The sequence below is a fragment of the Mirounga angustirostris genome, unplaced genomic scaffold, assembly GCF_029215605.1.
Source record: "Mirounga angustirostris isolate CCGP_5_RB_7025 unplaced genomic scaffold, mMirAng1.0.hap1 SCAF_8, whole genome shotgun sequence".
NCBI classification, from domain to species: Eukaryota; Metazoa; Chordata; class Mammalia; order Carnivora; family Phocidae; genus Mirounga; species Mirounga angustirostris.
This window is the reverse complement of record NW_026991716.1, coordinates 42,566,953-42,586,758: the sequence shown is the minus strand read 5'-3', so window position 1 is coordinate 42,586,758 and position 19,806 is coordinate 42,566,953. Positions and strand designations below refer to the sequence as shown.

At 44.4% G+C, this 19,806-nt stretch overlaps 1 protein-coding gene across 10 annotated transcripts in view; it reads left to right on the top strand.

The window, feature by feature from the left end:
- ADGRF5 (adhesion G protein-coupled receptor F5) overlaps positions 1-19,806 on the top strand; it is a 102,279-nt gene that overhangs the window by 46,057 nt on the left and 36,416 nt on the right. For 7 of the 10 annotated variants that reach the window (XM_045866986.3, XM_045866988.3, XM_045866992.3 and 4 more), the window contains exons 2-5: positions 1,759-1,884; positions 8,879-8,933; positions 17,504-17,674; positions 19,578-19,754. In XM_045866986.3, the coding sequence (XP_045722942.1) occupies positions 1,783-1,884; positions 8,879-8,933; positions 17,504-17,674; positions 19,578-19,754 (505 nt within the window). In that variant the 5' untranslated portion in view covers positions 1,759-1,782. Of the gene's footprint in view, positions 1-1,758; positions 1,885-8,878; positions 8,934-16,046; positions 17,029-17,503; positions 17,675-19,577; positions 19,755-19,806 lie in introns of those variants that run through there. The other 3 variants (XM_045866990.3, XM_045866993.3, XM_045866994.3) reach the window with 3 other exon arrangements.

Genomic DNA, 19,806 nt, shown 5'->3' with positions numbered 1-19,806 from the left:
GGTGGGGTCTGAAAAGGTTAAATTCTCTCCTAAGTACCCAATTCATCCCACGAGCAGCTGTTATCACCAGGCTCAGTCTGCTCAATATCTACAAAAGCCTGTTCCCTTTGAACAAAGAATCAGTTGCTACGATTGCCGTACAGCAGATGCATCTGGTTGGGATATCTATTCTCGTAACCCAAATTGCAAAGCATTTTCCAAAAGCCATTGAGTTGCAGAATTTTAAAAATGTATTTTGATTGCCAGATCTGCAAATTGGGTCAGTTTTCCAGGGCCTTATGCTTCCCTTTTTTCCACTGGGGAAGAGAAAAAGAAGGCAGCCAGCAGCTGGTGATTGGAACACAATTCTCCCTGGCATGTAAGTCTTGGCTACCATCTGTGTGTAATCCTGGCCACGGTCCCCTGGCATTCGCTGCAACGCCTGGGCCGAGGCCTGCCCTTCCTGATGGCTGCCCTCTGGATTCCACTAACAACCAGCATGAAACACTGCTGCTTGCACCCCTGTGGCTCTTCATGGTTTTTAATCATCTGAGCTTCAGGAAAGTCTGTGAGAAAATAAGAGAAGGTATAACTATCCCCGTTTCTCAGATGGGGAATATCAGGCTCAGCGAAGATGCGTGACTTACCCAAGGATACACAGCTTATGGTGATCTTGGATCTTAATCTGTATCTTCTGCCTCTTGATCTACTACTCTTTTCACGAAAACTCACGGCCGTAAAAAAGTCAGTGAGGAAAGGAATCTGTACGAAGTGGTTTGTCTGGGTCCTCAGACCCGAGTGGGTTGGAATGATGCAATCTGATACTCGACTTTTTAAAAGCAGCAATGAGGGCGCCTGGGTGGCTCAGTTGGTTAAGCGACTGCCTTCGGCTCAGGTCGTGATCCTGGAGTCCTGGGATCGAGTCCCGCATCGGGCTCCCTGCTCGGCGGGGAGTCTGCTTCTCCCTCTGACCTTCCTCCTTCTCATGCTCTCTGTCTCTCATTCTCTCTCTCGCAAATAAATAAAATCTTAAAAAAAAAAAAAAAATTTAAAAGCAGCAATGATTAATCGAGTCACCAAAAAACTTCATCTTAATCACCCAGCATTATAAAGAGGTAGCTATCAAAAATCAGTGCGTAAGATGGGACACATTATATGAATATTCCATGTTATGCACTCTATTACTATAAAAGACTATAAAATACAACATATTTTTGTGACTAAGTCCAGGATTTTTCATACTAATGAGTCATAGCCCATTAATATGCATCATAAAGTCAATTTTAATGGGTTGTTACCAGAATTAGAAACAAAAATAGGGTAAGATAGGATAGGATCGAATTGAAAAAATCAGAATGTGATGTATGTAGCAAAGGTAAGTATTGTCCTCTGAATCCTTCTGCTTATTTATTATGTGTACTGGATCACGATGTTTGAAGTATTTCTTGCTCAGTGGTCTTTCTCTTTTTCCTGCTCTGCCCCCTCCCCTCTTTCTCCTTTCTCTTTCGTTCCCTCTCTACTTCTCTAAGTATATAGGAAAGGTACCCAAACATCTGCTACCTTTGTCCTCCGTACAGGGCCATCCCCAACCGCCATCCTTCCCAACCTGATCATTTACTCAGCCCCAGGTCTGGAGCAGAGACTGTTCTCTACAGCTGATACCTTCATGCTCCTTCCGTTCTCCTCTTTTTGTTGTGTGACCTTCGAAACGAGGTTTGCTAGTTCTCTCTATGTTTGATAAACAGATTCTATCTCTAAACTATCATATTTACATTTCAGGCAAAGCAACTCAATCCTAAAGAAATGAAATCCCCAAGGAGAACCACATTGTGCTTCATGATTATTGTGATTTATTTTTCCCAAGCTACATTGAACTTGAATTTAGAGTCTATTGTTCATCCCTTGGTGAGTACACCCATGTCTGCTATATTTTTCCTTGTCAAATTTTTCTGATTTCCTGGGAATGTCACAGACAGAAATTGCTTAAAAAAAATTTTTTAGGGCCTTTGAGAAAATGTTGCAAATGTAGGGGAGGGGGTGAACATATACGGATATCAGTGTGTCTACCGGGCTACCACTTAGCATACTCTGACATCAGTGGTGGTCAAGGGAACATCCCCCAGCCTCCCACCTTAACTAAATGGCCACCTTTAAGTCTGAAACTCCACTCTGAAGCTGACAACAATGACTAAAAGGCAGATTGTGAGGACTGGGCAGGATGCGCGTTCTCAAAGGATTCATTTAAACTTGAGCTTCAGGGAGCGCCTGGGTGGCTCAGTGGTTAAGCCTCTGCCTTTGGCTCGGGTCATGATCCCAGAGTCCTGGGATCGAGCCCCGCATCAGGCTCCCTGCTCAGCAGAGAGTTGGCTTCTTCCTCTCCCACTCCCCCTGGTTGTGTTCCCTTTCTCGCTGTCTATCAAATAAATAAATAAATAAAAATAAATAAACTTGAGCATCAGACTAGAACACATTTCAGAAGGTGTGTGTGTGTGTGTGTGTCACAATCACAGACTGATAGAGTTCAAGGTGCCATAGATGTCATTTAAACTTTTTGCTGACAGATTATAAAATGGTTTTGTTTTGGCTTTGGGAAGTTCATAGGAGATTAGCTTAACGAAAGAGGGTGATAAATACTCCCTTACTCCTTATAAGAATTATTACCTATTCTTTCCTGGGGCCACCCCAGGCACCAGAGACAGGGCATGTTCCTGGTTATGAAATCTTGGGAAACTGATGGAATCCTGTGTCTCCGTTTCTTCACTTGCAAAATAATGATAATAGTGCTGATTTCCTGATTGCTAGAAGAATTAGATCAGTTAATATTTGTGAGACGCCTTAGAATAGTGCCTGGCACACAAGTTTTTTGCTATTATTATTTATTTGTCCCACTGTAATGGCATCTTTTGCTACCAATTTTTAAAAAAGATATCTAAGTGCTATTTTATTCTGTCACTATTATTGGTGCTTTATTGGTACTTTTTGGCATTATAGAATGTCACTTTTTGCTCTGCTTTGTACTTTTTAATTTCAATTCTTTGTCATCTATTCCGAGGATCAATCCTGGTTTTTTTGGTAAGATAGTTATTTATTTATTTACTTATGTAGAGCGCGAGCAGGGGGAGGGACAAAGGGAGAGGGAGAGAGAATCTCAAGCAGACACTGCACTCAGTCCCAACTCGGGGCTCGATCTCATGATCCTGAGATCATGACCTGAGCAGAGACCAAGAGTCCGACGCTCAATGGACTGAGCCACCCAGACGCCTCCAATTCTGTTTTTATATTTGTGTTTGCCTGATCTTTGTTCGTTGTTTTTTGTTTAGGCTTTAATATAGCACTTTGTGTTAATGGTTTTCTTATAAACAACATGTGCTTGAAGTTTTTTTTTTCTTTTAAACCAAACCTGAGTAAATCTGACTTTGATTAGGGGAGCATAAATGTATTCACATTTAATGTCATATATAAGAAGCTTGATCTTACTTTCAGGAATTTCTTTTATGACTTCATGCACTTCCTTCCTCTTTTCTGTTTTCGGATCTTTCATTTGACCTCGGCTTTCTTTGTCTTTTTCATTATTTCTCTCATGACTCGGGAGCTATATACCGTGTGTCTCTTCTCCCAAACTCCAGTGTGGGCTTCACCTTGTGTGACCATATGCGGCAACTTGCTCAGATACATAGGAGAGAAACACACTTCCTGTGAATCCGCAGGGTCAGTGTAGAGCTCTAGTTACTCAGGCCTGTGGGGTGAAAGCTTGAGCATGAGATGATCTCAGCGGTGGGATCGGTTGTACCTCTGTTCCAGACATGGCTGCAACTGTGCCCTCCCGCTATGCCAGTGTGGTCCTCCCTGTGGTGACCCTTACAAAGCCCTTCCATCTGCCTGGGGCCAGAGGCTGGTCCAGGGATCAACCAGTGACTTCCCAAAGCTGCTGGTGGAGTTCAGACTCCATCTTCCTGGAAACTCCCACCACAACCCCAAAGGGCCCCACTTTTCCTCTCTAGATCTGCCTTTGAGATGCAATATCTTCATACAACCCCAAGACAGAAGACCCCCTCATTAGAGAGATGAACTTGAACCTGCCTCATCAGCTTATCCTGCCCTAAGCTGCTGCTCAGTTCCCAAGGCTGACCTTCCACCATTTTAAATGCAACGTGTGGTAATGAGCTTTTAAAAACTTGTGGTAAACATGCACACAATTTACCATCTTAACCATTTTTAAGTATAGAGTTCAGTAGTCTTAAATAGATCCACATTACCATACAACACATCTGCAGAACTTTCTCACCTTGCAAAACTGAAAATCAGGGGCACCTGGGTGGCTCAGTTGGTTTAGCGTCTGCCTTTGGCTCAGGTCATGATCCCAGGGTCCTGGGATCGAGCCCCGCATTGGGCTCCCTGCTCAGCGGTGAGCCTGCTTCTCCCTCTCCCTCTCCCCCTGCTTGTATTCCCTCTCTCACTATCCCTGTCGCTATTTCTCTCTCACAAATAAATAAATAAAATCTTTAAAAAAATTCCTGAAAATCAATACCTATTGAACAACAACTTCTCATTTCTCCCTTCCCCCAACTCCTGGCAACCTCTATTCTACTTTCTCTCTATGACTTCGACTACTTTAAGCCCCTCATATAAGTAGAATCATACAGTGTTTGCCCTTACATGACTGATTTCACTTAGCATAATGTCCTAAAAATTTACCTATGTGGTAATAAGCATGAGAATTTCCTTCCTTTCTTAAGTCTGAATAATGATCCATTGTACGTATATCCCACGTTTTGTTTATCCATTATCCATTCATGGACACTTGGGCTGCTTTCTAGACTATTCTGAATAATAATGCAGCTCTGAGCATGCACGCACAAATATAGGGTGGCGGGCTTTAAAAGTGTGGCAATGTACCTTCTCAAACTTCAGTGTGTGCATTAACCCATCTGCACACCGTATTAAGATGCAGATTTCAACTCAGGAAGTCTGGGGTGGGGCCTAGATGTGGCCTTTCTGACAGGCTGCCCTTGTTCTTGCTCCAGTGATGGCAAGGCTGTGGACCCTCACCCTCAGCATCATGGCTGAGTCTGAAGCCCGGCTCTGTTAGCTTTGGAAATTTCTTCATCAAGTTTCTTCATCTCCCTGACCCTGTCTCTTCTACATACTGTGAGAATAAATAGTATCTCCTTCACTGGTTTGTTGTGAGGGTTAGACGTTCTCATACACGAACGTACGCACAGTGACTAGCACAGAGCAAGAACTTCGTATTTGGGGAGTTACTTTCACTGTGTTAGTACAAATAAACCTGGGTTAGTATGCCTTTGTGAGGAGACATCCTGCCGAGAGCTTTGCTGAGACAATTATCTAACCGGAGGCAAAGATGGTAAATCGGGGATTCCAAGAAAAAGAGGAGTGAGTGACAGGGCCTTGGTGAGGAGGAGTGAGATCTGGCAACCTCCGGGGGCTTTCCGTGACCACCTTGCTTGTCATCCTGTTCCCTGGGATTATGTTTTCTACCCATAAAATGCCACCTCTCATTCCTGATGGATTGTCCATGCCCACCTCAGGCCCCCTCTCCACCCCCCATACACAATTATTTGAAAGTCATCATGTCCAGGGGCGCCTGGGTGGCTCAGTTGGTTAAGCGACTGACTTCGGCTCAGGTCATGATCCTGGAGTCCCGGGATCGAGTCCCGCATCGGGCTCCCTGCTCGGCGGGGAGTCTGCTTCTCCCTCTGACCCTCCTCCCTCTCATGCTCTCTGTCTCTCATTCTCTCTGTCTCAAATAAATAAATAAAATCTTTAAAAAAAAAGAAAGTCATCATGTCCAAAAGGCGGGGCATTTCCTGGAATTGGTGACCTTGGGTCTTCCAGCTGAGACTTGGCCATAAGGAAATCCCCTTTGGACAGAGGTGGCCATTGTCCTCAGCTACTCATCTGGGTACCTCTACGTGGACAAGTAGAGGGAGGCCCCCTGGAGTTTCTGTTTTCTTGTCTGAAGTACATACTTCATTTGGCAAGACCTATGCTCCCCTGTGAGTTCTCCTCAGCACCCAATGTTTAAGAGAAAAGGCAAGTGCTAGAGTCACAAAGGTCCCTGAACTGAGGTCACATGAGGACTCAGAAGGGCAAGGATGGCCTCTGGTGAGCCCCACGCTGGCTGGACACACACGACTGCCAGAAACTGTCCAAGCCTCCGGTGTGCCTCAGGACATTACCTTCCATAATGTAAGACACTGAGCCTGAGAGTGAGTGAATGACTTTTCCAACTACGAAGCAGAGGAGGTGCTGGGATTTGGGGCTGGGTAAGACTAGCATTTGCCTTGTTGAACTCCAGGCCCCATGACCTGGCAGCCCCTCTTTTTGTACCTTCTCAAATCTGGCAGGGCCAAGGGTATTCACCATCATCACCACCACCACTAGGGAACTCATCAGAGACTTGATCGCTTTCAGTGTTTTTCCTCCATTTTCCCCAAAGGTTGCAGGGCTTAAAATAAACAAATAGGTTATTCTCACAAGAAGATGTGCATCCTTACTGGACAACAGGGGCACTAGGTGATAGAGCTGCAGGAGTGCACTTTGCAGAGATGTCCCCTGACACTGACAGATAATCACCATCAGGATGCAGAAAATAGCTAAAAAGTAGCATTTCTTGAAAGATGGCCTCATGTTCAAAAGGCGGTGAAGAGTGGATGAAGAAGCCTTCCTGGTGGCTCCCCCACTCCCTGCCCCTGGCCCCCAGGGAGGATGGATGCAGGAATGCAGCGGAAGACCCTTTCCTTCTGCCTAGGCACAGAGCCAAAGCAGGCTCCAGGGGAAGCTGGATAGGAACAAGCCCTATGCATTGACTTTGCTCCTTCTTGGTTCCTGTGTATTTAAGTATGGCTAAAATAAGCCCACTGCAAACAAAATAGCATTTGGGCTTCTAAAATTCCAATCGTCATGCATCATTCCTCTTTTTGTTGCTTCAGGAACATTTATGAACTGTCAGGTACACGGCCCCTCTACAGATTCTTATGGATGTAAAAACTGTCATCGAAAGGAAGGAGGGGATAGGAGGAGGCAACAGAGAAAGAGAAAGGGTACTGGGTAAGAGACACTGGGGCACTGAGACAGACCCAGTTTCCTGGGGTATCTCCTGATAAGATCACTCCTTGCCTGTATGGACAAGTGCAGACTCTGGAGCCAGGCTAACTGAGTCTGAGTCCTGGTTCTGCCCTTAAAGGCTGTGTGAGCTTAGACAAGTCATTTAACTTCCCTGCAACTGTGCTTTCTCATCAGTGAAATGTGGGTAATAATAGTGTCTATGTCTTAGACAGTCATGAGGATTAAATACCTAAGCACACATCAAGTACTTAACAGTGCCTGGCACAGAGGTATTGGATATCTCTCAAGAATTATTATTTTGGGGGCTTCTGGTTGGCTCAGTCGATTAAGCATCTGCCTTTGGCTCAGGTCATGATCTGAGGGTCCTGGGATCGAGTCCTGCATTGGGGTCTCTGCTCAGCAGGGAGCCTGCTTCTCCCTCTCCCTCTGCCACTACCCCCTGCTTGTACACTGTTTCTCTCAAATAAATAAATAAATAAATAAAATCCTTAAAAAGAGAATTATTATTTTTATCATTGTTATGATGAGAGATAACTAGAAACTAATGGTAGACATCACAGATGGTAGAACGAGCTCAGACTCAGGTGGTGTTCATAAGTATTTTTGGAGTTCGTGGTAAGGGACACACCCCAAAGGGTAGGGGATATCTGGCTCTTCTATTGAACCTTGAAGGGAGTTTGCATTGAGAAGCACATCCTAGCAGAGATGAGCTAGGAAGCCCAGGTCAGGTCAAGGTCTGGTTACCAGCTGCAGAATTGGCAGTAATCCTAATAGCAAAGCCAGTCAAAGTCAGTTCTTAAACAAAGAAGTTGCATGATACCAGGGGAAGAGCTTCATAGAGACGAAGTAAATGGCAGTGTTTGGACAAAGCGGTCCATGTGAATGGTGCCCCCAGAACAGTGTGATGCTTGGTCCCAGAATAGCACTTACTATGTTACCAGAATATTCTCAGTGCTTTACATTTGTTAATCATTTGATCTTTCTGACAACCTCGTGAGGTAACCTATTTTTATCCCTACATTATAGAGGAGTGCTGCAGCACAGAGAGGTTAAATAACTTGCCCCAGGTCACACAGCCATTTTATAGCAGAGCTAGGATGAACTCAATGCCTGCAGAGTCCTTGCTCTTAACTATTATCCTATATGATACAATTCAACTTTATTAGAGACTAACTATGTGTCACATGACAGTTCATTTAATTCTCATAAACGTTCTATGGGGCCACTAATATTATTCTATTTTACTGAAAAGAGAACTGAGGCTCAGAGAGAAGTTCCTGAAGGTCACATAGCTTGTACCCAGCCTTGTACTCAGGCAGTCCAACTCTAGAGCTAGCTCTCACAGCCCCTGCCACAGGAAGCAGCAATAGAACCATCCAGGAGAAAAAGGACCAAAGGAGGAGAAAATGATTTCTAAGCATGCACAATCTAAACAGCTAATGCCACAGAAAGATTGGGGTGGGGACAGGCTGAGTGCTTGTCTAAAAGGTCACTGGAATGACTCAGTCTGAGGCAGAGAGCACAAGTTAAGAACACCATAATTATTTGTATTTCTTGACCTGACTCAAACTGCAGGAACTTGCAGAGACTTAGATATGGTGATCTAGGGCTTGGCTCCTGGGTCTAGAGAGTGGTCTCTAAAACGTGAACACCAGTGCACATTATAGAGTACCTGCCATCCACAGGGCACGATGGTGCTCACTGGGATCCGAAGCCCTCAGCTCAGCTCTGACATTTCGGGGCATGTGAGCAGAAAGCCATGGAGAAAAGGCATCTCTAATGCTGATAGTTTCCTAAAACATTCTTTCAGATTCTCCGTGAACATGAACCAGCAGGGAAGGAGCTACTAAGGCAAAAACGAGCAGGTATGTAACCTCTTTGCTTGGCAGTTTCTTCTAGCAAGTCTGATCAAATGACATTTGCTGTAACTTTTCAAAGCCTGCGATCCACGTAATTCAGTCTCCAGGCGCATCAAGTTTTGATTTCTAGAAGTAATTACAAGGGAACTCCATTCCCTACTCTACCTTGTAACATTTGGTGGATCTTAGCAACACATTAGCCCCTCACTTCCCCCCTCACCTCTCTCCGCAGATCCTGAAGAGTCTGTTCCCAATGGCTCTCTCCTCAGCTCCCTACTTCCTCATGGTAATCCTTCAAAAACACCAATCTGATTCCACTATTTCCTTGCATAAAATCTTTTACGGGCTCCCAGTTGCCTTGAAGAGAAAATCCAATCACCTGCTCGAGTCTTACCAGATGCTGCATGATCTTCCCACTTGTTCTCCTTCTGTTTCCTTTCACATGGTTGCTGCCCCACCCACCACCCCACTTTGTTGTCTGGGGGACTCCAACCTAAGTCTCCATTCACTTGGACTCCTGCCATGTAAGGCTTTCCATTGATGCCCCAGACAGGGAGGGGTTGCTTCTCTGGGTTCCCACTGCCCTTGTTACATTCCCAGAGCATAACATTTGTCTCAATGCATTATAATTATTTTACTTCCTGTTTGTCATCCCCAGGAGACAGGAGTTCTCTCGAGCCCTCTTCATCCCTGTAGCCTGGCATCGAGCCCAGTTTCTCAGTAAATGAGTGAACAAATAAAGAGAGTGTATGTCCCTGTCACAGCTGCCCCTTTGTGAGTTGAGGATACGTTCCTATCGCGAAAAGTCCTCTGCCTTAGTGTCTGTACCAACTCTGGAGAAGGTAGAACTTCTTAACCTTTAGGGTTATGACTGAATCATGTCCAAGCATGCCGTGGCTTGGTCTGTTCAGTTTTGTGGTCCACAAGGGTCAAGAAGCTGCCAAAGATAGCGGGCTTTCCCTTAGGCCAGCATAAACGTGTCCATCCATTAGAGCCTTCCAGAAGGGCAACCAGCTCCAACTTTGCCCATTGCTTGAAATGACAATTTGATCATATTTTATTGAGGTCTCAAAATGTTCATTGGAAGGGCGTACTTTCATTTTTTTCTTCTTTTGCCTTTCTTTTCTTTCTTTTCTGCTTTAGCTTTGTTTTATATCCTTACAGACCCTCGCTCTCCCACTCCCCTCCTTCCCTGAAGCGATCCAAAGCACACAGACAGCACTTTCCGTGCTTTTAAACAAGCATCAGGACATCGACTCCAGTCCCTGAGTCCTCTTGCAGGCTGTGATAGGAACAGAGCTGGAGATGTCCCTGTTCGGTATTCTGAAAGACTTTTCTTTTTAAAATCAGACTATTTGTGGGTGAGTTCTAGCTCCAGGCTTCTGCCAGGCTCTTGCTGGCCTCAGACTTCCAGCTTCCTCGGGGACAGTTGGTGACTGTAGAGTTATAAAAGGAACGTCTTCCTGTCCTTCCGGGCCCGGCTGCTTATGACCCATGGTGACATTGTTAGAGGTTAGCTTTTGGGAAGGAAACCACTTCTACATCTAAGGATTTGACGCTCCCAAATTTTCCAGATGTGCTTTCATTAAAAACAATCATAATGATGATAAATTACCATAAAAACCTGTTTTCCATTTATTATACACAGTCCTCTGTGCTCTTGGCCTCTGGAGTCATTTTGGAAGTGTTAATCACTCAAGCCATCATCTTCAGAAGATGGATTGGCTTTGGTACTTTTACAAAATCACCAAAGAAATGGCCATGGAAAGAGCCAGGCGCTAGACCACACAGAGCTGGGATGTAAGTTGCAATACACAGCGCCACTCTCCAGGAAAGCCATGAAAGAAACCAACAGAAGAGTTACATTCAGCAGATGTCTTACGGAGGTGTCTGTGTTCTGCTCACTGTATTAGTTAATTGAGGCGATAGGATTAAGCTTTGATTTTCAGGGTGATATCTCCTTTCACATATATATTCATCCCCTCCTTCTGGGGACTTAATGCCAGAAAGGGACAAAGTTTCCAAGAGAAAGAGGATTCTCAAAAGGAATGTCCTTTTGAGGCACTGGATCAGATCTTTAGGGTTTGGGATCGAATCATCTTTAAAAGTAGGGTCAACACTCGTTTATGCTCAGAGCACTTATGGACTTCTTCCTAAGTTACTTTGGTCAGCTATATAGCTTCACTGGGCCCTTGGTACACACACACGTACATATATGTATATTATACATATATCACATACATATCACATGCACAGACACAGACATACATATGCATACAAATATATATATGAGTTATTACTTTACAAGGTTGTTAAGATTAAATAACATTATGTATATATTATTTAATTGTTATTAGGGTTATCTAGAGGTTTATTTGATTTTGGATTGTTTTTTTTTTAATTAGAAACACAGATTTATTTATAAAAATAACATTGCATTTGAAAGAGCCTGAAATATTCCGGGTACAGAGAAAGTCCCATATAACCACTGAAGGCAGGAGGAGGAATGCCATAAGATGCAAGTTAGTGTTTTTGGAAAACTATTTCAGAATTCTATTGGGGAAGAGAAGTCTGCACAAAAGCCCAGAAGCCAGAGGCCAGAATCAGGGTGGATCTGCCAGTTAGAGCAGAGAGGCTTCTGGGGAGCAGAGGGAAATAAGAATGGGACAAAGCATCCAGTTATGTCCCGATTACACTAGGAGGTGGATTCTCGATCATCTGAAAGGCTGGCACAGAGGAGGAACTGATGGAAACCGTCTGAAGTGGCCGAGTGAAGAAGTCAGCGTTTGGGAGTCCAGCGAGGAGGCTCAGCAGCGTGGACCATCACTGGCCCTGGCCCCTCGAGGGAAATAGGAAAGGAGAAAGGGAACGCTTGTGAAAGATACTACAAGAAGTGGATCAAAAGGACTTGGAGACAGCTTTGACGTGGGGTGAAGGGTAGCAGTGATCCTTGTGACACTCTGTGAGCTCACAGACCTGGGCGTCTGGGGGATGTGGAGACCAGAGGTAGAACCCGGAGTTGGAATGGAAATCTTATCTTGGAGGTTTGCCAATAAACTCCAAATTTAGTCTTAAGGGTAATCTTCCTAGGCGGGTGAGAGCAGAAGTTTCTTATTGGTTAGCAGTAACTCAAATGTGTTCTCTAGGTCACTTTGTGAAGTTGTCCATGCCAGGTTTCCGAGCTTCGTTGGGAATGTTCTTGGGCCCTGGGCGGAAGTCCTCATGGGTTCTTCTTTGGCTTCAAAAGGAATGGCTGATAGACTTATTTTCGAGAAAGGGAGATCTGGGTGTCCTATCCTTGTGCTGGAGGCGCTTAATGTTCATACTTACCTAGTGAGAGAATTGGGTTGTTGGCTGCCAGTGTGGGGATCTCGATCTTTCTGCAGAACTGGCAGCCTCAGCATGTGCTGGCCCTTCTTCATCCAGGTCCAGGAAATGCTGTGCATTTTCCAGGTTGAGGAACAGATTTGGGGGTTTTTGCGGCCTTAATCTTCCTTATGATAGTATGTGGCATTTAGTGTACTAAGCAGGTGGAGATGGTAGCCGAGAAAGATGACAAGGTGCTCTCAGCCTGGTGTCTGGGTTTGGTTTTAGGATTGACCTTCCGTGTGTTGGGAGTGCTTCTTGCTTTTAATTTCTGATCAGTGTGGTGTGTCTGTTTAACCATCTCAAAGGTGAGACCTGATTGGAATAGCATTAGCTTTTCTTGACCTACCAGCAGACATCTGCATGTCATATAACCATCACATTTATCATAATTCATATTCTTATTTCTTCCTGCTATTTCAGACTGGTTACTGTAAGCTAGACAATTTGCTAGGGGTCTCCACATCAACTTCCTAGCATCAGTTCTGCAAAAAATATATTACCGCTGTTTTACAGATGGCAAAGTGTGGCTCACAAGGTTAAATGGCTTGCCCAGGAAAGAAGGTATTCCACCCCACCTCACTCTGGCTCCAGAATCCATGCTCGTGGTGCAGAGTTCTAGTTTTCAACACGTGTTTCTGGCTCTTGCCCGTGAGATTCCAGTCCGTGATTATTAGAACAGCTTTGTAGGGTAAAGAGTAAGGAGCACTGCCTTCATCTTAGCAGGAAAAATTCTTTTCCTGGGACTGACTTTGATGACTTGGGTATATGACAAACTAGTAGAATTGATTACTTTCTCCAGGCTTTACAGCCCAGTGTTCCATGACACACTGTGCCGCCCATGCTCCCCTCCATTGACACCTGCCAGTGATCCCCAGCCTGGGCTTCTGGTAGTTTTCCCCTTGCCTGAACATGATCCTCTGACTATCTGCTGACAATGGTACAATAGGATACAGGTGCTACTGTCAAATTTCTACCTACTAGAACATACTAAGAAACAAGTGGAAGAACAGGCATCTTTTTTTTTTTTTTACACATACAAATGTTTATTAGCAAACAGGAACTAAGACAGTTTTGCAACCTAGAACAGGCATCTTTTAATATTTACCTGCTACAGGACTAAGGGTGAGAACAACAGAGCCAAATCTTCAGTGATAAAGAAGCCTTGTCCCTTTGGGGCAACAGAAAAATCACATCAACCTCGTTTGTCTTGCGTGAAGTCAGCAGGCTTCGTTCTTTTGCAGGTGGGAGATTAATTTACACATAGACTTAGGCTCCAACTTCTGAGAAGCCAAAATTCCCATTAGAGTGGCCCGGCAAAAATAAAATTGTTTGCTTAAACAGCTGTGCTTAAGACCCAGAACTACTTGTCTCAGTTTGTGGCCAACTTTCCAGAAATGTCTCTTTAAGATAAGTGCAGTGTGGCGGGCAGCGATTTCTGGGAAAGGAGAGGGGAAATCCTGGCTGGTCTGTGTCTCTGGGCCTGCCTATAGGCTCCGTCCGTGACACGGATGACACCTGGAATGTGCTGGGGGCACCGGTGAGTCAGAAAAGTTCAGGCAAACAACACCAGGCCACAGGAGCCCGAGAAAAAGCAAACACGTTAAACTCTGGAATCAGATGGTCCGGAGGCAGCCGAGGAGGAGCACGGAAGGGCCTCTTGGGGACACATTCACACAGAGGTGCGAAAACCTCCCTCTGTTCCTCCTGAGTCCCTTGTAGCCTGGAGCAAGACCAGGAACATCATTCTCCCCAGCTCTGAAGTCCTCGGATTTGGGAGAGGCCAGGCGAGCAGGATTTGGCATTTTTTATCCCAAACTGTGGGCGGAGTGTGCCTCTGGTCCCATCCACAGGCGGGTCACACTGACACCTGAGCAGCTGAGCTACTTTCCTTAAAGTCAGACCCTCGCCCTGCGGCCGTACAGGGACGGGAGGCCCGGTGGCAGCTCCGTGTGTCTTGCCTGTGGGGCTGAGACACTGGAGACGAGAAGGAATGACCCGGATCGGGAGGGGCATCTTCTTGCTGTTCCTCCGACGAGCTGTGGAAATCCGCTGTCTCAGGGCTTTTGTGCTTATTTTCTCTTCCTGGGGGAGTAGTCCCCTAATATCCACAGGGCAACTCCTCATTTCATTTGCATCTTTGCTCAGCTTTTACTGCTTTAGAAAGGTCTTGTCTAACCATTCTACAAAAAAATCCCTCAACATGCCTGCAGCTCTGTTTTCTTACCCTGCTTTATTGTCTCCATGTCCTTCAGAACTGCCCGACACTGAAGTTTCAACTTACTTTTACCTCCCGCATGAAGATGGACGATCCATGGAAGTAGAGCTTTGCCTCTTTTATTTACCCCATGTCCCCAGCACCTGGCACAATGCCTCAATAAACAGTAAAGTTACTGTGAATCAATAAATCAATAAATGAAAGCACAAGTGAATAAACCTAGCAAGACAATGTCAAAATCCATGAGTGCCATGGATTTTCTTCTCTAGTGGAGGTCCCACACCCATACCGGTCTCTAGGGAAAAGTGTCGTTCAGGTGGAAGGTTATTCTGAAACTTCTTTAGAAGTTGAAAAACATAAAAAGTAGATGAGGGGAAGAGGTTCTTGGAGGCTGGTACTTTCATTACAGTTGCACAAATCCCCTAGAAGAGAATTTGTTAAAGTCACAGGAAGTGATGTTACGTATGTTAAGCTTTTGGCTCAGCTCCTTGTAAGGTCTCACCGGAAGGACCGCCTTGGTTTCAGTGGGGAATGAGGACATCGGTGAATCACCATGTGCTTCCCAGGCACATGTTTGTCCTGCAATTATGTCTGAAAAGAACACAGAGAAGTGGGCTCAGAGATGAGCAGTAGGAATGGCACTCAGGCAGGGGCGGATGCCACGCTGGGGTCAGAACCTGGGATGCAACAGTGCAGATGATGAAGTGGGGGACATGGGATTGTTATTGACTTCACTCTTCTAAAAAGCCCTACCGTCTAGGATATCCTGTTTACATTCATGGGAGGAGATAGACTGCCTACGGCAAAGAGAATCTTGGAGTTGAATCCACTGGAGGGTATAAGCATGGCTGCATTAATTTTCAGGAAAAAGAATGCGCTCCAAGGCAGACATTCCTTGTAAATATCATGCAGCCACCCTCCTCACAGATATTCCCAGCAGGCCCCATACCGTGTCTAGAGTTAGGATCACATAAATTAAGATTAACAGTTCTTCCAGGAAGCTTGTTTTCATCACAGAATCATTGGAGAATCAGAAAGAAAACAGGAAATTTGAGGCATTGCCATGGTATCATGACAGACTGTGCTTCTGCACTGGGTTTTAAAAGTCACTTTGTTCTACTTATAAGTACATTTTTATAAGCAGGAAATATACCTTAAGATATATTCTTAATTTTAAGAAATTGGCAAAGACTTTTTTTTCACAGTTTGAGTTAATTGCAGCAAGTTGAATGATGCATGTCAGAATGAAATAATTCTCAGGAAGATTGATGAATAAAACCAACCTTCTAAGACATAGTTTATCACTATAAGTAAACAGATATTACAGCTTTCTACAACAAAAATTTATTCATTGGCATTTCCCATCACAAACTTACTCTATTTTAGTGCTTCTCATCAATATTCCTTGGGAAATTTTAAACAAATCTGGCAATATTGTGGGAAAATTCTTTGCCCTTTTAGAAAACAGACCTAGAATTTTAATTTATGGCAAAATATACATCATACTTCCAGATTTGACTTAAATTTTCTCTCTTAAATTTTAAAATAATAGTTTTGTAAGTATTCACTAACCTTTTCCTTATTTGACTGACAAGATAGAATAAGCCACAACTTGTCTTCTCAATTCATCTGTGTAAAAAATTCTCCTAGTCTTTGAAGGTTCATCATGAGCTATGAAACTAGCCCTTGGCTTCTGCTCCTGTTATGTATTTCAGCCAAGAATGAGCCGAAGATTCTGGCAGTGACAGAAAGGTGAATGTGTAGCCCCCTCAGGAGGGTCACAATTTTAAAAAGAACTGACTGGGCACACATTTATTATGTGGTGAGCTCCATGCCAGATGGAGTAAAGCCATGAGAACTGAAAGAAATAGTTCCTGCCCTTGAGAAGCTTGCAACTAGTGAACCAGACATGATGTAATACAGAAAACTATGAAAGAATATTCTGGTATATACTGTATATTGTCTGGCTTGCCTGTGGTGGGTATGTGTTGGACATCAAATGCATCTAGGATGCCAGTCAATCAGCCTGGAGACAATTTGGAAAGGCAATGAAGAGCTGGGGATTTGTGAATTTTGCTTTCATTGAGTACCTATCATGTTCTGGACACCAGAGATACCCAGTAAGAACTAAGAGCCCATGCTGTGTGCGTAGGCGAAGAGCAAAAGGGAATTAACTGGATGACTTTTCCCGGAGGTCTTCAAGCCATGCATAGTACAGATCTCAAAATGCACGCATGTCAAGTGAATGGTGTTGGAAACACACTGACTCATTCCTCTGAGTCAGGACCATGGCTTTATTGTTTAGACTGTTGCCAAGGTCCCCCTGCTAGGTCTCCCTGCTTCTATTCTTGCCCCTTCCGGTCCAGTTTCAACACAGCAATCCTTGACCTTGGACACCAAGGAGGGTGAGAGAACGGAGAGGAAGGACAAGTCTTGAACTTAGCCTGTGAATCTCTCAAATGGCCAGAGACCACTACACTGAGACCAGACAAATCGGTTGCCTTCCTCCATTAAATGGTAAAGTTATGGGGCACCTGGGTGGCGCAGTTGGTTAAGCATCCAACTCTTGGTCTCGGCTCAGATCCTGAGATCAGGGTCCTGAGATCAGGGTCATGAGATCGAGCCCCGTATCGGGCTCTGCACTCAACTCGGAGTCTGTTTAAGATTTTTCTCTCTCTCTCTCTCGCTTTCTCTATGCCCCTCACCCCCACTTTCTCTCTCTCTCTCTCTCTCAAATAAATAAATAAATCTTTAAAAGTAAATAAATAAATAAATAAATAGTAAAGTCAGAGGGAACACCATGAAGGGGATGTTTGGTGGTATAAACTGACAAGCTTCTTTTTCTCTAAAAAGGTTCATTAGAAATCCCTTAAGGTTGACATGTCCAGCATTCACATAGTCCCATTACTGCCTTTAAATGTTGAACTGTCCGCCATGGTCCCTCTCTGCCACCCACAGTGAGTTCTCACAGCTTCCTGTGCTTTCCTTTCAGTAGCCTCAAGTAGCCCAGCAGCTGAAGAGTACATCGTTGATGTGGAGATCAGTTTTGAAAATGCCTCCTTCCTGGAGCCTATCAAAGCTTACTTGCACAGCCTCAGTTTCCCAATTCAAGGGAATAGCACTGACCAAGCCACCAACATTTTAAACATTGAGGTGACAACAGGTGAGTCAAAGACCCATTGCTTCAGAACAGAGGGTGGGGTATATCAGGAGAAAGGCTGTCTGCACTCCTTACTATTAGAGCAGATTGTACTTAGTCGGCAAGTGAAATGACCCAAAAAGGCCTGAGGTATGATTTTATGACTTCATAGCATTCCAGAATGAAGCCCCTATTGGCAAACTCTGCAGCCAGTTTCCTTATTTCAAATGGTGGCCAAATGTTTGCTTGGTGGTTTGTGTATTGGTTGTCACAAAATATGTCCCAAGATACTGCCAGGTCCTTCATGACCAACTATGGGGTTCCATTCCTCTGGGTAATCAGTGGGTACAGCAAGGACTGGTTCAGGTATTAATAAGTGGCAAGTTCCCTTCATTCTGGCATCATAGGTCAAGAAATAGGAACCAGGTACATGCCTGGATTGGAAGCAAGACATAATATAGAAACCCCCAGGCTATGGGATTGGACTTCCTGGTCACTGCCTCCCTTTTGAGGTTATGCTAGGTGTCCTACTTCTCAGACACCATCACCTGGAAAGCTATAATAGGGGACTTCCCCCTTGTCCTAAACAAAGTTATTGTCTTGCAGGCACTAACAGATGTTGGATTTTATGATTCTAAAATGGAGGCAAGCATAAAATTCTTGTTTTTCAAAAATTTTTTTGAATTCTCAAATTTCAAATAGTCATCAATATCATCTATGCATTCCAATTTTTTATTCTTAATATACACTAGCAGAACCTGAAATGGTTGCTTCATAGCTCCTTTTGGGTGCCACTTCCCGCCAATGCTGAAGAACAGAACTGCATCAGTGTTCATGGATTCAGTAGAGCTTGGGTGTCCCTCCTATTTTGGGAACAGTGATTTGATGGCTTTCCTGTGGGTAGTCATTCTGTGGGCCTTTGCCTAGGAGCTGATTCTTAGAATAGACAGGTCCCAGTGTTATGACTTTGATTGAATTTTAGGAATAAATTCAAAACACTCTGTTTTCAGAGCATTTTCCAATGTCCCCAGTGGGATTAGTGACTGTTTTGGTTGTTCACCTTTGACTAGAAATGTAAAAGGCAGAGTCATATTTGTACTCTGTATTTGTTATCTTTTGCTGCTTAACAAAGTAGCCCAAAACTTAGCATCTTAAAACAATAAACATTTATTGTATCATATAGTTTCTGAAGGCCAGAAATTCAGGAGGAGCTTATCTGGGTGGCTCAGGCTCAGGTTATATGAGGTTGTAGCCAAGCTGTCAGCCAGAGTGGCAATCCTCTAAAGGCTCGACTGGGGCTGGAAAATCCACTTTGAAGCCCATTCATGTGGTTGTTGGCAGGACTCAGCTCCTTAGTAGCTGTTGGGTGGAGACTTTTGTTCCTCACTATGTCAGTCTCTCCATGACATGTCCTTATGCAGGGGCAGCTGGCTGCCCCCATAGCAAATGATGAAAGAGAAGAAGAGAGAGAGAGAGAAAGAGAGATCACAGAGGAAAGCCAGTGTCTTTTATATCCTAATCTCAGAGATGATATATCATCACTTCTGCCATATTCTGTTGGTCGCACAGACTAAGCCTAGTACAGTATGAGAGGGAGTTACAAAAGGGTGTCAATACTCAGAACCAGGGGTGGACAGGGGCCATCCTGGAAACTGGCTACCGTACACTTCATGTCCAGGAATCTGTTCATCGTGGTATCATTGTAGGCATCCCCTAAGATAGTCAAAGCCATCATCCTTTAGGTGGCCGTGCCTGATAGCATGGTGAGGCGTAATGGGAATCACGTGAATCTCATGTAATACTGTTGAACTTCCCAGAGGGCGATATGGAGTCAAGCTAGGATTTTCTGCAAGTGTAAATACTTACAGTCTATAAATGTAAAGATGGTGACCACCTTCTCTCTCCTTGCTGTTCTGGTTAATGCTAGTCTGCAGACCTACTGGGAATGAAATCTGGTGCTCCTGTGAGACAGGCTACAGGTGGCCTCAGGAAAAGTGCCTCCCAAATCTCACTTGTCAAGAGCATGACAGTGTCCCTGCAGGGCATCACTGTGGTTGCCTTAAAGGACTACCTCCCAAGGGACCTTTCTGCCAGCTCCAAGGAGGTAAATAACTGTTCATTAAATGTTTCTTTGTTGAGTGGCTATTTGATATCAA